Source organism: Vanellus vanellus (assembly GCF_965231255.1).
Source record: "Vanellus vanellus genome assembly, chromosome: 2".
NCBI classification, from domain to species: domain Eukaryota; kingdom Metazoa; phylum Chordata; class Aves; order Charadriiformes; family Charadriidae; genus Vanellus; species Vanellus vanellus.
In genome coordinates, this window is record NC_138906.1 from 92,213,405 (window position 1) to 92,231,294 (window position 17,890).

The 17,890-nt window shown below is 40.1% G+C and overlaps 1 protein-coding gene across 1 annotated transcript in view; it reads right to left on the minus strand.

The window, feature by feature from the left end:
• ADCY2 (adenylate cyclase 2) overlaps positions 1–17,890 on the minus strand; it is a gene marked incomplete at its 5' end in the record, with an annotated part of 231,495 nt that overhangs the window by 20,726 nt on the left and 192,879 nt on the right. Inside the window, 3 exons of the mRNA XM_082479253.1 lie at positions 2,350–2,434; positions 3,967–4,151; positions 9,550–9,669. Of these exons, the coding sequence (XP_082335379.1) occupies positions 2,350–2,434; positions 3,967–4,151; positions 9,550–9,669 (390 nt within the window). The remainder of the gene's footprint in view (positions 1–2,349; positions 2,435–3,966; positions 4,152–9,549; positions 9,670–17,890) is intronic.

Sequence of the window (17,890 nt, forward strand, 5' to 3'; positions counted from 1 at the left end):
GTGCCAGTACAAGTGGGGAGAGACAAGGATAAGAATGAGTAGCTGAGGGAAAGCCTACTTCTTTCAGTAGGGATGCTGGTTGTACAGCTAAAAGTATTAGCTGGACCTGAGAATTAAGTTGGCTCATATCACATGTAATGATATACCAGCTCTCCCTCTCTTCATCCCCATTCAGGCAGAAACACACATCCCCCCTCCTGCTTTTGCACCAGGTCAGGTATTTCTGACCAGCGGTGAGCAGGTTCCCAGAGCTAGGCTTGTAGGAAAGCATTCACGTTTTGTTTAGATGAACTTTCTGGTTACTCACTCTGGTGACAGAAGAGCACCAATGCCAGTTTAAGGGAAATGGAAAGACCACCCTTTTCATCAGTGGCTATTATCTTTAACATTGTTAAAATAACCAGATATTAAGAGAAGAGAAAAGACATGTTATTATCTGCAAAGTAGAAAAATGCCATGGCCAACAGAGAAATTACTTTTATGTTACCCTCTGTGGAAGAAGGATAAGGAAGAATTTTACTTTGCCTACACTGCCAAAATGACTCCAAAGCATTCTGCAAGAGCCACTCAATGAAAGTAGCAAGCAGAAAGTCTAAAAACAAACAAGAAGATGGACACGTTCACGTGACTTTTTATCAAATTGTGAAATTCATTTTCAGACAATGTTGGGAAGACCAGGATGATAAAATGCGTTAAAAAGGGATGAGACAGTGTAACAGAAAGCAGAGCAACCAATAGCTATTAAACACTGCCACAGAAATGCCGACTGGGAGAAGGCGGGAAGCATACGGGAAAGGTTGCTCTATGCAGGTTCACTTCCTCCCCTATTCTTTTTCCAAGCCTTTGCTACCAGTTAGTATCACTAACAGTAACTTACAATGGCAGGTCTTATGACAAGGTATGTATTAAAAATTAATCCATAACATTTTCTAGCTATCAGTTAGACTTTGCTTGTGAGTGTTTGAAAATGCAGAGATTTTTTTCTCCTTCTTTAAGAGAGAGTAAATTAGCAGAAAAAACAAAGGCAACAGACTGAAGAGCCACAAACAAGCGGTGTAGCGACAAGGATCCTGGACCTAAAGATCTGAAAACAAAGACTTTTTCCATTACAGGATCACTTTTCAATTGCTGTGACAGGGAACAACGCACATACACTGTTGCCATGTGCAAAACAAACTTTCTTGTTGATGTGACTGAACCCACAACGAAATACTCTCCTTGCTGAGCGAAGCTGATGTTCCTTCTCTCCTTTTTTCTTAGTGTCACACCCACCACCTCCACCTGACACCTTGGTTGACAGGGACTAAAGGTTCTCGACTGGTGAGATGAAGTATTTATCCTTTTTTTCTGAGTGGAAGCAGCTGTGCTCCAGCCCCACTCTCTGCTACCGTCATCAGATGAGCAAACTCCAACATGATACTGGCAGCCAGGCAGATGAAGAATGTTATTTCCTACTCAAGAAGGATGTTGCCCACGACAGCAAACACTGGAGAAGCTGTCAGATAAGAATTTTTTCTCTAGTAACCTGCAGGGCCTGCTTGGCAATTTAAATGACAGTCATTATGTTTCAGGGAATTGTAATGTACGTGAGTGATTTAAAGACAGGACGGGATAAGATCCTTCCCGACGCTGCGGGCTACGGAGGTACAGGCTGTTCATGAGATCTCACACGGATTGCCTCTTCCATCTCAGAGCCCCGTCGAGTGCACTGCATCATTCCTGGCACAACTGGCTGGAATTGCAGCTTTTAGCTATGGAGCAGGTACAGACCCGAGGATTTAGAGAGGGAACCGCCCTTGTACCTGCCCTCAGCTTCGTAGAGGGTAAGACCATTGTCATCACGTTTGTGGTGAAAAAGCACAACCGGTGTAATAAAAACAGTGGTTTCCTGTTGGGTCATAGTTTTAGCGCAACTGTGGCCTCAGCATGTGGTACACGTCTGTGTGCGTGCTACATTGTTTCTGTGTCTGCATCAAATGGTAATAACTGTGAAGAAAATAGCTTGTAATTAAGCAACTAAGGAGACAGCAGATGGATGCAGACAGATGGGAGCGCGCTAGGAAGCTATGAGACAATATTGGTCAGCATGACAAGCAATAGTTACAGCACACTATCAGCATAATGTCTACAGTCTCGGTGACAGTTATTGGTGAGTTTTAAGGGCATATTGGAAGGTAATAAAGAAAATAGGTTTTTAGACACTTCTGACACTCCTTCGCAAAGGTGTGGGGCAGAAGGGAATAAAGGTGTTTGTCAGAAAATCTAAAAAATGTCGGAGAAGGTGGGAGGATGCATGTGGAGGCTGGCATTGTGTCCACTGATGCAGATGAAGAGAAGTGTGCATCTTACCTGTCTACCCAAAACCAGTAATGTGACGAAGAATATAAACAAAGAAACTGAGCCCATTGTCTTCAGGTCTTTCAGTATTCCTGGCCTACAAAATAAAAACATAAGTAAAGCAGGCTGCTCAAAAGTTAAAGCAAAATTGCTTTAGCACAAGAATAAGACCACAATTTATACTACTTTCTGGCATTTAAACTAAGACCATTTAAATATGATATGCTTTATTATTTGATTAAATATTATCTCCATTATGCAGCTTTAATTACTTCTACTACATTCTGTGCAAATGTGCCTACATTTCGAAGTCCAGTAATAAGATGAGGATTTAGTAAAAATAATATCCTGGTTTGCTTACAAATGGAGAGCATTTGGTGCTTATTCTATACAGGCAGATTAAAAAGAGATTTTTTTACATAGTAACATTACTTCCATAATGGAGAGCTTGACCATATCCAATAAATGCAAAGAAACAGAAACTAAAGCACCTAATTCCCAAGATGCCTTTTCACCTCAGAATTATAGAAGGCACAGACTAGATCTTGTACAGAGTTTACCAAAAACTCTGCATTGGGAAAAGATGCCAGAGGTAATGGGATACACTTTGCACTGCCACTCTCCTGCTTGATGCCATGGAAAGAAGAACCTTGGTGAGAGAAAAGGAAGGAAAACACCAACAGACACACAGCTTGACTGGTAAAATCAAGGCTGCCAGAAGCACATGCTAAATCTAACCTGTCGCATGGTTCTCCATCCCATCACAGAGATATCCTTTCCACTAACACAATGGAAACATAAAGACCTGGGTTTGTTTATTAATCTTTGGACTTAAGAGCAAAGAAAACATACACTCGTTTTTTAATTCAGATCTTTTTCCTTAATTGTCTCCTTGTCCTAAAGATCTCAAGCAGTTTACAGCACAGTAAAAAGGATACTGAAACTCTACGCTGAATATTCAGTTTTTCTATTGTGGCATATGCACTACACACTCAGCCTAAAGAGAAGAGAATCACCTCTTTGTTTTGAAAATGAGGTAGAAATTACATGTGCCCCGAAATTATTTTACACGGCAATACTTAGGTTTAGAGTCATAATTTCGCTCTTATGTATTATCACCTATAACAAAGATTTCAGCAGTCTCACTGAAAACTTCGCATACAAATCTGCAAGCACAGCAAAAAAGTCCAAACTGTTGCTCTACTATTTTTTTCAATAGCTAAGACTGCATTTGTGAAGTTTTAAGGCAATGTACTAGTTCTGAGGAAGCTGTTTTTCTTTCGCTTGTAGCAAATATGCTTTAACAGCCTTAATTATGTTCAGCCTTAGGCCTTAACAACCTTAATGATTACTTCTTCCTAATGTCCTTTATTACAAAAATGCAAATTAAACCATACTCTATTTCCTATAGTATGTGATTTAAACACCTTCCCCAGACTTGTTTATTTTTTTCTCATGCTCTGAGGTGTGACATCAAATCATATATTAACTGTATCATGACATTGATTTTAAATTGTGACTTGTAGATTATATAGTCAAACAGATAGATAGAAAAAAAATCTGTTCCGTGGTATAAGAACTGCTGTAGGTATACTATTAATTTCAGAAGGACTGGAGTTATCCACCTACCTTCTAAGGGGTGCCATTGCATACATAAATTTGCTGTAGTCATCCAGCATGGGCCCATGAGTGTGCAGAAGGATGACATTGTAGCCCACCAATGCAATCAACATTATCACCATTTTCAATTCATAATTTATCCTCAGGAAAACAGAACAGGAAATGAGTCCTAATATGCAGCTGTATATAAAATACTGGCAAAGAAAAATCAAATGGGACATATTTAGAATGTGGTTCTTAAGTAGGAAATCATACATAACAAAATGCTCAGTCTAGTTTAAAAAACAAATTATTGACTGACCCTTAAACATGGAATCTATCGCCACCTGGGACATTATGGTTTACAGGCAGTCAACAACAACCAGATGCTGGTATTTCATAAAATAGACCCTTTTTCTTACTAGGCTCCAATTCACCCACAACTCAACAGAATCCAGGCTATGCTTCTCATTTGTACTCCCCAATTTTCACCCTTTGTCGCTTTTGATTTACTCATCTGCAGAAGCGAGGAGTGCCTGTTCATAGGTCACCACTGTTGGTGTTGAAGTCTAATGCAAGAGCCTACTGCCAGCAGACTGACAAAAGATTTATTCCCGTGCCACTGCAGGTTTTTCACTGGTGCTTGAGTTCAATAACTACCCTGTATGTATTACTAGCATAAGGATCAAGGTAAAACGTCAGAGGATCTGAAAACAACAATTTCATCGCCTATATCTGCAGTATTTATAAATTGATGCATTACACAGTTGTTATGAACCTCACAGATATGCAGTTTTACAGACTCTAGAAATAAAGCTAAGATATGAAGAATACAAAATTATTAACATGGCCTATGCATAATATAAATATAACAAAATCCTTCTGTCAAATCCTCCTGAGTTATGACTACATAAGAACACATTCAATTGTTAAAAAAGCCTTTTCTTTCCTGTGTCATACATATCAACAAAAAAAACGTACGGTTGAAGTTTTTTTTCCTGGAAAAATATTTTCTCTGGATGCTTTCTGGAAATGGATTAGGGCGTCAAAATTTATGCTAAAACAGGAATAATACATTCTCACTAGAATCATTACCTTAGTCCTTAACATACAGCACCTTTGCCAAAGACACTTCCTGAAAATTACAGTCTTGGGCCTTGTAAGGAAGTTATCTTTTCTGAAACTACAAAGCATTCTATTTCTAGATAGGCTATTTTCAGACTACTGTTGTCTTGTTGATAGCAGTACTTTTGACAGAACCTGAATCACTGTATACTAATTTTGGAGGATCACTAAGAAGAATAATTTTCACAGCACCCATCAGACAGAATTGATCTGCCATCTGAATCTCTGCTGTTACTGTAATTTGCTTGCAGATCTGCTTGAAATAAGAAATAGAAAGAACGGCTGTTCAGAATCACCAAAAATAAAACTTCTCTGATGGCTGCATTCCACAGGAGGTCACACTCCAAATTCAGTGTTACGTAAAAGCAGCAGCATCTATTTTTTACTCTGTAAGACATTCTACTTGTAAAATCAGTTTGTCAAAAAGAAACAAGCAAACAAAAGGCAGTCTCGAATCCACAACTGGGTGCAGTTCGACAAAGGCCAAGAAACTTCCAAGCAGAACAGACAGTCTCTGTTAGTGTTCCGCAGGAACACATAAACCAGATTGAAAATTTTAGCTAAGATTTCAAACAAGGGTGGACGGATTAGAGAAGAGTGGCGCAGCCACACATCAAAGAATGCAGACTCCGATACTGTGTATTGCAATGCAAGATTCCAGTAAGCAACCAGCAGATCTGGAAATGAGTCTGTAGGCAACTCTGCTTGAACAGCCACACCAGGTTATGCAGCTTTTTTTTTTTTTTTTAAAATGCCACCTTAAATTAACCTTTTTCCAACCGTATCTTACATATATTCAAGGCTATTGCTTCTGAGTGCTCAAAACTGCAAATGAACTTTTCCATTCCTGTCAGAATTTGCAAATTTTAGTAGATGCTTGAAGAATTGTAGCTCGAATCCTTTCTAACCCTTTCAGCTTTTCAGAAAAAGGGCTTGAAAAAAAATTGGAGGAGGAAATGCAAGACAAAATGCTTCAAAAGATACACTGCGGAGGAATAAAGGTAACTGATATTCTAGCTAGCTTCTCTGAAGGATGCATGCAGCTCCAAAGCAGGCAAGACACTGGAAAACAATAACAATTTGGGGAAGGAACAGTCAAAGTGGCCATACAGAAAATCAGGACTGGTGGAATTACTGTCACATGTATAGGATGAGAGCTCTGGTCTCTGTCAAAGCACAAAAATTGCAAGCTGTCAGACAAATGGCAGCCTGTCTCCTGGGCCAAGCGGTCTGCTCGCACTTCATCAAATGAACATGAACTTTCCTACGGAGGAATTAATGCCCAGCTGGGAAAAAATTACAGCTTTTGTGTGCAAGTACACTGGGCTTGTTTCTTAGTGAAGACCCATTTCAGGCTCGTTCAACCTACAACTCCATACAACCGACTGAAGAATTAAAAGGGCTCAGACTACACAGGCATTGAGGCCTTTTCCAAGGCAGAGAGTTGCAGTGATACCAATCCTTTGCAGTGACCTTGACCGAAAGATGACTGCACACTGAAGAGTTAGCAATCCACATAGCGGTGGGGCTGAGCAGGTGCAGGTCCATGCTGTGCTCGGCATATCCCTTGGCCGTGGGATAGCCTCAGCCAGCTCAGCCAATTTATTGCAACCAAGGAGCCTGCAGGCAGCTCCCCACTTGGTAGCAGTGGTGATGCCACCTCTGTGGCCTCGACTTTATCTAATAGTGCGGCAGCAAGTTCTCAGGGACATCATCTTTGTCTGACAGCAGAAATGATGAATAGAAATGTTTCCTTTTCAGAAAATCCGGTCAAAGCTCAACAGAGGAAAACACCGGGTAACCTCTCCACAGATGAGGTCTGCACCACACGCCGTCCCTGACTGGAGGACCATCCGATGCTGCACAATTCAGAGTTCCCAGCATCTGAAGGGATGTAACTCCATCCACCCTCTTTTTTCTTCCTGTGCTAGCTCCAATGAATGGTATTTTAACCAATACCTTCCAGAGTCTGAGTGCCTTTCTTACTAGGATCACAGGCTCAGTGCCTTGCACCAGTGCACTACACCCTTAGGATCTTATCTCCAGTCCAGTGCGTTTGGTCTCTTCTCTTAAATTTTGAGATCTACAGTTCTGTAGTTATAAAGATCTTTACTAAAGTAAAAAGGGATTCTACGCCAATACGTCTATGGAGAAAAACTTGAAGATAAAGTAGTTTTAGAATTCCCTAGTCAAATAAAGTGTATTCCAAAACTGCATCTTTTAGAAGTCAGTATTATGACTTTCATTTATTTAACATGTGGAGATGGCAGCACTGATACCACACTGTATTTTATCACAGGAAGAGAAATGCACGACTTGAAATCTCCCAGGCCTAACTCCTATTATAAAGAATCATCACAGCAAAACTAATCAATAACTAAACACAAGCAAAGTCCCTAAAACTTACTGTATAATCTTTCCCAAGTCTTTAAAAAGAGCAAGAAAGCAATCAATACAACTTGGAAAGTTATTTTAGGGGGTGGAGCAGGGGGAGAATCAGTATGCTTCAAAATGAACTAAATTCTATGGGGGCTGAAATAATGAAAAAAATCAGAGATTTTAGAAGACATAGTCAATAGATCTGTCAGGTCCACTATTATAAATCACAGTAAGCTTATCCGCATGAATAAAGCTTAAATCTAACACATAGATTCAAAAGACTAATTTTTTAATTTAAGGAAACAAACATTTGTCCGCTTAAAGACTCAATATTTCATTCAGTAAAGACAGAATCATTTTATTTCCAGATTAAAAGAAAAACATCAAAAGTAGTAACTCAAAAAGAATTTGTAGCTTTTTCAAGGCAGAAGTTATGCAGTGCCTGAGGATGAAAATGATCTGCATCTGAGAGCTGTTTAATAAAAGAAGTGAGGGAAAATGTGTTTAAAAACTTTAGCCAACCTGATCTTTTCATTTATTATTATCAGAAGTGGCATTTTAACATAATATTTGTGCCAATTTATCAAATTTTCTTTGATGAAAGAATGTATTTTAACAGTTTAAGATCTATAAACCACTAATCCTTAAAAATGCGCCAATCACATGAAGAGCTGACAAACATCTTAGTTATACATGGGAAGACAAAGGAAAGAGATACACAAGTTTTTCTGAAGAACAGCAAATTGAATCTTAATAAGAAGTATAATTTATGAAAACTGTATCCTTCAGATGCTTGTTACTGCTTGTTACTTACTGGTAAAAAAGAAAACAAAATACCTTTAAAGATGGTCAAAACTATAACAAGTAGTAGAAAAAAAGATGACTAGGGAACCTGCTAACTGAAAAAGCAACACCAATTGGAACAATTGATTTCTGTGTGCTTCTGAGCGTGAACATATGCAGAGGCTGGGAGAAGGACTGTATCACGTCTTTGACAACAAGGATAACTTGATGTCAGGGCCTAAAGAAGACGTAGGCACCTATCCATACATGGTGGTATTTAGTTAGCTAAATTTGAAAATGAGAAACAGAAGCTTATGCTCCGCTGTCGCTTTATCAGGGAGATGCTGAAAGTTCTTAAGTGCTGCAGTTACTGCAGCTGTGGTTTTTTTTTCCAGAAGAGTTTTATACATAATTAACATCTCGCTTTTGTGTGTGCCCAGGATTGTTTAGCTTGACATACTGAATAGCTGTTTTGTGTAAAACATATTGGGTGGAAATCAGCACACACCATTCTGGTACTGGTCTCATCAATTCTGCATAGCGATAAAATAATCTCCCTTCTCCTCTCACTGCCTCCTGCTTATTCATCCAAAGACTATTGATATATTTTGGCATGATATACAGCTTGTTATGTTCAACTGCCGGTCTTTTGTAATCCCTTTAAGAATGATTCCTCTTTAGGATACAGATCCCATTTTTTGCAGGCATGTCCTTCCCTCTCTTCTTGCATGTGCTGCTGTGCTTTTGTTCATGCTAAGACGTCTTCTTCAAATCAGTTAAAATCTTTTAAACGGTTTATGCAGTGGTACCCGAGTGTTGTATTTCCACCCTCTCGCCTCACCTCTTAATCAAATATGCAATGACAGAAGTGCGACGATCACAGATTTCACATTTACTGCCAGGCCAATGATGAAAGTGGTGAGTACGTTCAGGTCTACCACCGGCCCTTGTGAAACCCGTCTGCAGACCCACCTGGTTTTCTCACAGACAGCGATGTGGAGCTTTCAGTGCACAGTCTGCTTTGCAGTTGCTGTGTGTTCTCCTGATACCTGGTAAAGCCCATTTGTTGCCATGGGTGAGATACACTTCTTAGTTATCAGACTGTTTCCTGCTTTTTATCTGGCATTCATTAAAACCTCTATTTTCAGAAGTACTAACCTCCTTTAACTTCACACTTCCTTCAAATGCAGTTTCAGGTGACTGAAAAAAAATCAAGCTTTTGCCGCAGTCTTAAAAACTGGTGGGTGTTTAACTTCAAGCAGATCCAGCCACAGTCAATTTAGTGTAATTGTTGTAAACAAACAAAGAAATGTAAAATGAACTTACCGGTAGGAAAAAACAGTTGTTTTGTATACACCACCGTGTCTGATTACTCGAATTAGGAAAACTTGCATTTGATGAATTAAGAACTGAGGGAAAAGCTTTCACAGCGTTATCCAGGAAAAACTAGAGAAAAACAACATATAATCCATTAGCTTGTCAGCTGTTTAAGGTCAAAATAGAGAAGAGAAATGCAGAAGCGGAGAAAGCCTTGCCAGTAATCATTTAACTTTGGTATTTCACTGCAAATTGAAATAGAAAAGGGAAAATGACATCACTTGATTACTTGTTCCTGCATGCTCAAACAAAAACAACATTGTTAACCTCCATCTGACATTCTCCATTTGAATAAAAGACGAAAGGCTCTTTGTTATGTTACTTTCATATATCAGAAGCTCACACACACGAGAGACAATGATGAAATAAATTCAATATGAATAATTCCTGGGTTTACCTCAGCTGAACCTCCTATTTAAACACAGGAAGAATTAAAGAACGAATAAGAAGTTTTTACTGAAGTTGGTGTACACAGATGTAATCCTTCTCATAACAACGATGACAATAATACTGGTACTAATGTTATTGAAACAGAAGATTGGAACTAGTATCTCCTGGGTCACCACATTCAGCCAGTTGATGTCACAGGTAGCCACCATCAGACAGCACCTTTTGATGTATTGATCCAGTGCTTGCTTAACGAGTTAGATTTGACTACATTAATTCCACTGCTTTGAATCTCACCACTTAAATGTTTCTAAATTTAACTAGTATTCATGGCCAGTTCCCATGGCTTTTTTCTGCTCTCCCTAATCTCACCCTTTAGCTTTCAGATAGCTCCTTTCTCTCCCTAGTATTTACGCTGACAATATTTAATGCCATCTCCGCCTTCACTATGCTCAACGATGTATGTTTTTCTAGTTTATTCCCAGAAAACAAGCTCTTCTCTCCCCTAATCATTCTGGTAGTCACCCTCTTTCAATTCAAGCTTCTAGGGGAGCAAAACTGCAAACGCACTTCCCAGGCTTTATCAGTGAGTTGTGCAATAGTATTAATACTAATTCTGCAGAAAATATGTTTTCATACATGCTAGAATGACAGCTCCCTTGCTTACAGCTACAAAACCTTAATAGCTCACTGTACCCCACGCAAGTGGGGCTCAGACAGATCATGAAGTTAGAGCAGCTTAACACATTGCTGCACATTGACATAATCCCATCCAAATCTGAGACAGTTTTCCTTCACTGGGGCTCACTTAGCTAAATGTGGTTGATACTTACCATGAGTCAAGAGCAGTCACATGGGTGGTTATTGTGATTCAGCTGAGTTGTCAGAACTCACCGCATCTCTACCCGATGAGCTTCCAACTTGCATCAGAATTTCTTGCCACTGGTCTGTCAGACCAACTATAATCTTCCACTCTCTACTAAATTTCATCCTAGTTCTTTTACTCAAATCTTCAGCTGACTTCTTCCTTTCTAATATCCCAAGCCTTCCCTCACAGACATTGCCTGTCACCTTAATTTCATCAGCAAATTTCACAGTCCCTCTCATACACTGTGTATGAAAATCCACACTGGGCCGACCGTTGCAGAGCTCCACAGTTTCCCTCCCTCTCACCCGTTGTTCTCTGCATGTAGCCAATTTGTAACCCACCTCTAAATTCTTTCTCCATTCCTGTCTTTACCTACCGCCCCAGAGAAAAACTGCTGAGTTCACTCAGAGTAACCAAATCTGGATCAAAACGATTTACTGATTCACTACCTAACACTAGATCTGGTCAGCCATAGTTCTGTGTAGCCAAGTTCTGGAAACTTCCACAGATGGAAACCCCACAACCCCCCTTTGCAACATGTCCCAGTGCTGTACTACCTGCTTTGTGACTTTTTTTTTTTTTTTTAAAGACTGTCCAAGCTGCCGAGCCACTACCCATGGTCAGTGCTCCTTGATACGTTTTGTGGCACTTGCTGAGAAGAGTTTGAAACCATTATCAATATAACACTGCTTCAACTGGTGGTTGAGTCACCATCCCTGGATGTGTTTAAGAGACGTTTAGATGTGGTGTTGGGGGATATGGTGTAGGGGAGAGCTTTGTAGAGTAGGGTAGATGGTTGGACTCGATGATCCCAAGGGTCTCTTCCAACCTAGACAATTCTATGATTCTATGATTCTGACAGAAGCAGGACCAGGCATGCACTCACAAAGGTGATCAATACGCCATCTGCTACCAAGATTCTTTCACATGAAGTTGGCACGACCTCTGGAGTAAATGCAGAATGGGCTCACCTTTGCTTGTACAGTCGCACTGTCAGGTTGTCTTCCTTTACAAACATGCTCCTCTGACTGTTTGTGTGCAACTACACATAATTAACCTGCAATCAGTGAACTATACAGAAATTGTACAATTGTAATCTGTTGTATCAGTGATACAACAGATAAATCACAATACCAGTCCCTACACAATGTCAATAAACACCTACAAATTTTGAAACACCCTTCCGTAACTGATCCCAAAGAGCTCTAATCACGCACAGGTGCAGAGTTACCTGCACACCCGCTCCCTCTCACAGGATGTGGGGGTTAAACGCACACGTTCCCTCTTCTGGGAGCGTGGGTTACCCTGCACGCCCCTCCTGGGAGGAGATGCGTATACTCTAGCTTTACGTGCACCTGTGCAGCTCCCTACGAAACGTTAACGCACACGCTGGTGAGAAAGCAGCCCGTGAGCTCCTGTGCACAGACAAATCTGCGGTGTGGATCCCTGCTCGTGGCTCCCCACGCTGCCGTCCCACCAAGGGCAGAGCCCCCGGTGTCCCACGGGGAGGCTGCTCCCGCTGGCCGAGGCGGAGGTGTGATGCCAGAGGGGGTGACTTACAGCAGCGTCAGACCAGGTTTTGGCAGTCAGCTGTTTCTGCTCACAGGTCTCTGCCTCCTGTTAGGAAGCTCCACGCTGCTTTTATACTTTTTTCCACGCTATTTCCTTCTTTGCTTCAAATTCCCTTTGAAGTGGCTGGGTTTCTGTTTAGCGCAGCTGATGCTGGACTCCTCTTTAACAGGAACAGTTTGGGGCAAATGCCCTCCAGACAGTTTTTAATCCATTTTAATTTCAATTTTTAAGTATTTAATCCCACTGCCTGCCCCCAGCTATTTACACTGACATTCTCATCTTCATAGGTGTTTTCAACCAGGTCATTTGCCGAGGGTGGGCAAAGGCAGTCTCCACATCCCACTAATAGTGCATTTACTTTTTCTGCAAACATGAAGTAACTGTGTTTAGTTTCAGAATCCCGCCCCACGCGTGTCTACAGAGCAAAAGATTATATACCATGAAGATCTTAAACACAATTACGTTATATATAGACGCATATATGTATATATATTTATATACATTCATTTCTATTAAAGCATTTTAATTTTGGTTTTGAGGTTTGTACAGGGCATTTTTGACCTATAAAAGTTATCTGTATACATAGAATGCTACACGAAATGCGGCATATCTATGAATACATAAATAAACATAAAAAGGAATAAAAAGAGGATATGGAAATGTTGTCATCTCCCATGAGCCAAACAACACTTATTTCTGAATGATGTGTTTGTACTTGTCTTTCTTGCCTCTCATCAGTTATCTACATCTGCTATCACGCTTTAGAGATATATATTGTTCTTCAACATAGTATTTTTTTGTAAGAGACAGCTCAGTCCTACTAAGCAGTCACACCTACTCAAATGACTCAAATGAAAGCAATATTTTTTATGAATACAAATGTTTGCCAGGGAACATCTGAGCACACTACCATTAAATTCTCATTTTAACTTCATATATTCTAACAGCTTTCTCTTCTCTTGTGTTCATATAATCTGCAATCTTCAGTTGTGAGTTTTTCGCCTCACATGATGAAAATACCTGCTGTGCTGCTATTTCTTTCTGTAGAAACCATGTGGTGACAGACCCTCCCCCACAACATGGGATAAGCAAGTTAGTGCATCTCTCTTGTCACCTGACCTAGAATCTGCACAAGACTACATAACACGCTAGTTTAGATCTTACTGAAAACAAAGCCAGCCTTCTCACCAAGGTGCTTTCAGCCCTTCTGTACAATCCACAAGGCACCAGAACCAAGGCTTCACAAGGAACACGGTGGATAGATAGCCTGTAAATGTGGTCAAGTCGAATGGGTTGTATCTCACCTTACTGAGCAAGCGGGCTTGCTGATTCCCACGTTAATGTGCATAAAATAGCATCCTACTAAGAAGAAGGAAAGGTGGCAGAATTTAATATCAAGTGCACTAATCAAATGCACACGGGATTAAACAATTATGGAATAAAAATTAAATGAGCATAATTTAAATAGTTACTATGGGAATGCGTTGAGCCCGTGACAGGTGGGCAGGAGGGAGAGAGTTGGGAAATAGCCCTCCATTGAACTATGGAATCACAGAGGAAAAGGCAAAATTAATTGAGTCAAGTGCCACAGATAGTTCAACTGTGGTCATCAACCTGCGGTAGCAGGAAGTCTTGCAGCAGCCATCTGTAAAGACAAAATGCTACTATCATTTTACTATCATTTTCTGTGCAAAAAGAAGGCGTAGGCTACCCTCGGAACACTACCGAGTGTGCTTTCGCACACCAATGAGAACCCCTGCAGCCCAGAGGTAAGGTGTTCAGGAAGCAGATGCTCCAGGATCAGCAGTTCCAGAGCAGAGCTGTGCTTAATCAATGGAAATACATAAACAGCAAAAACAAAGGTCTGGCATGCTACCAATAAATGCACCACAACTCAGCTTACAGCTTACGTTTAGTTTGATCCCGTCGCTGTTCTGTCTTCTTTATTATGCAAAATTACACTGGAAATGGATATGAGAGGACTATAAAAAAAAGTATAGAAACCTTCTTTGCCACCATCCCTCTCTTTCCCCACCGACTCCTTGCCTCATATGAACACACAACTATACTTGAAATTAATTTTCTGCTGTTCCAGACGAGCTATGCGATCTCCTCAAGACACAACGGTCTACAGTTTTTATAGTGCTGTTGTAAACAGTTGCTCATGTTTGTGGCCTGCTCTTTTGTTCAGCAAAAGGTAGAGTGAGAAGAGTATACTTTCAAGTATAGCAGAAGCGTGCAAGCCTGGTATATAGGTTGAACTAGATGATTTGCATTTTTCTTAAAAAAAAAAAGAAGCAATGATGCTTTTGTTCAGCATCGCTCTTTCTTTTGAGCATCTAAGGCAAACATGCAGGACACCTTTTCTTTGTTTTTAACTTTTCTACCAACTCTCCAAATATCCATGTGTCTCAGGAGAACTTTCTTCTCAAAATGCCTATCACCGCTTCCTTTGAAAAATGCCAGTTGGTCTGGCAGCTGAGTCAGGAATTTATGCCCAGATACCCACATGAACGCCCCAAGAAAAACATGAAGGATCCCAAATTCTGATACCATTCCTCATCTTCATAAGCTCATAAGCAGAAGTTTAAAGAGAGCCTGTGTCCTGGTTTGAGGTAAGTACCTACCTAGACTATTAAGCACTTTTTGAATAAAAAAGAGGTAACGCTGAGACACTGGTAAGTTGGAAAAGGATGATGAAGATCTGGAGAGTACTGCATTGTATTGAATAGGATTTTTTAAGTGTTTTGTCTCTGGGTTTGTACAAGACTTCTTAGCTTCAAAGTGCTCATGTATCTGCGTTATTTGGTGTCCTGTGGTGTCTCTTGTTCATAGTGAAACTTACCAAATTCAAGTTGGTCAATAATTTCATTTCATTTTTTATAAAAGTTTGTGTGCCAAGTGAAAATGCATATCTATGTGTGCTCCTGTATTCAAGCCCCTGTAGAGGCAGTATGCTGTGGGAAGCAACTGCCTTGTTCAAAGCTCCCAGTAGCATCAGGTAAGAGAGGCGAGGATCCTGCTGGGCTTTTACAGACTCAGATGCCATCATGGTATTTGACAGATATAGAGGGATGCTCACTTATGTGGGTTCATCTTTGCTGGACTGTGGAGCAAAGGAGCACGTGACAGCATGACGCTCGTCCCCTTCCCACTTGTTTGAAACACATCAGAACTGCTGAAAACATTATTTCAGGGCAATTCGTGCAAAGTGCTTGCTATCTCATCTGCTAGTGAATCTCTGCTAGTCCAGTGTACCTAGACTGATACTGATTTTAGTAAATTTCTTAAATTCTACCTATAATCTGGGATGGATTTGTGATGGAGCCCTGCACGTCCCAGTTAAATGACATGACTGCAACTGTGCATTCCCCTTTCTTCTTCTAACTCCTAGGCCAGGTCACATTCTAGGCAGTGTCTGTTTATTCTTCTTAGAAGAAATGCATTAGGCACCCTCCAAAATAGGGTCTTCAATGGACTAGGCACTGTGTGGACACATAATTAGAGCGTAATCTGCCAAAGAGCTTGCCTATTAAAAATACAGCACTGAACAAAGTCAGCAGCTGTATTAAGTTAGCTACACTAAAAGGAAGGTATATTAAATAAACTGTCTTTCTACTATGAGAATGGAAGCAGGTTTGCTTAATTATTTGTCATTATTGAAGCACGGGATATCAGCCATGACTAGAGGGAGAATAATATGGGGCCAATACTTGCATAATTTAAGGAAGCTCATGATCAGAGACGTACAGGAAACAACAGAGCAGAAATACTCAAACCTCTCTCAGTCTTCCCATTTCTAAAGACATATTCTTTCAAAGGAAATAGTCCATCTGTTCAAAATTCACTGGACGGAAGACAGGAAGGCAAGTAACACCCTGACTCTGGAAGCTGGTGGTCAGGGCTCCTTCCTGGGAGAGTATAGCCCTGAGATCCTGTTGCTGTGCCAAGGACCATTCATGCATTCGATGAAGAAGTCCCTGAAACACAGAGCTCTAGCAGGGCTCTTTCATCATGTCACTGCCACTGTGACCCCATGAATCCCAGAGGACAGTGAGGCACAATCATTTGATGTATCAAATACAGTCATTCATTTAGTTTCTAAAAGTTGACCCTTTGCAGTCATGCAGTCCTACTGTCTCTCTGAGACGTCTGCATTGTTCCCTGCAATGTACTTCCTCATGTTCTGTTTAACGCAGGTCAGCTTCGCAAAAACAGTCTTCCTCAGCCATTGGCTGTTGCCCTACTCGCTATATGGCAGCAGATCTAATGCTCAATGGAAGCAGCATTAGTCACCCTCTCCCTTCAGCGAAGGAGTATTTGATACTTATGTCACATTAGCTGTTTTTTAACTTCCCTACACTGATCTTGACTATATACCTCTCAAATGTGAAGACTAGATTCAGATGTCTGCTGAAACAGCTAATTTGAAATAAAATTGCACCCCCACTCTTTTCTAATGTCCCTTGACCATAAAGACTGAGTTTTATTTGACATTTTGGTCTTAATTATGATTTATTAGGTGTGGGATGGTTAGACGCTTTTTATCTCCATTAAATCTTAATGGCTACATTTTGCCTTTTTCTACTGAAAGAGTTCATGGAAATAAATGCAGTTAATGGACTCTGCTATTAAGTACATGTTGCTTGGAGATATAATAATGATACTTCAGAGTCTCTCCCACAATTTGCTATTAATATTAAGGAAATGCAAATTTCACAATCGCATTTAAAGTCATTTTTTGCTAGTCAAACTATTAAGGTTTAGTTTCAAGGTGGGAATTGTACTTAAAATTATCATCTCATGAATATCACAGAACATGATTATTTGTAATACTGCAGTCATTACTGATAAGGCACAAAGACTTTGAAATACAGCCTATTAAGTTTTACTGTAACATTCAGTCCACACAAAAATGGACTTGAACCGATACAATTACTTTTTTTTTTCCTAAAAATAATGTACCGAACAACTCTATTTTTGCTAAAATATCTTTTACTAGTTGAAGGCCAAATTTGAAGTGGGCTGTACAAAATAGTAGAACATCAGTCTAAGGCAAAACAGTTGCTGACTATATCTTCTTTTTACTTTTTAACTTAATAAATAACCATATGGTTGCATAAACTCTAACTCAAAGTATACTTTAGACCCAAGTAGGTTATTTCATTTCTTGTTATATATTTATAGAATTCAAAATAAGAGAAAGTTTAAGCTGACCTACGTTTTACAAGATACTCCATCTCTGAGTTTCGTCCTGTAGTATGCCGAATAATTTTTGCTTGGCTAAAAGTTATCCTTCACAAAGGCATATAGTCTTCAGATGAGGACAAGAAGTTACAGAGAATCAACAACTTCTCAGAATAATTTGTTCCCACTGCTAACTGCCTTCACTGCTAAAAAGTGAGCTTATTTTCTCGTTTTCCAGCCACTGCCTCTTCGAGTTTTTCCTCTACCAGCCTTAAA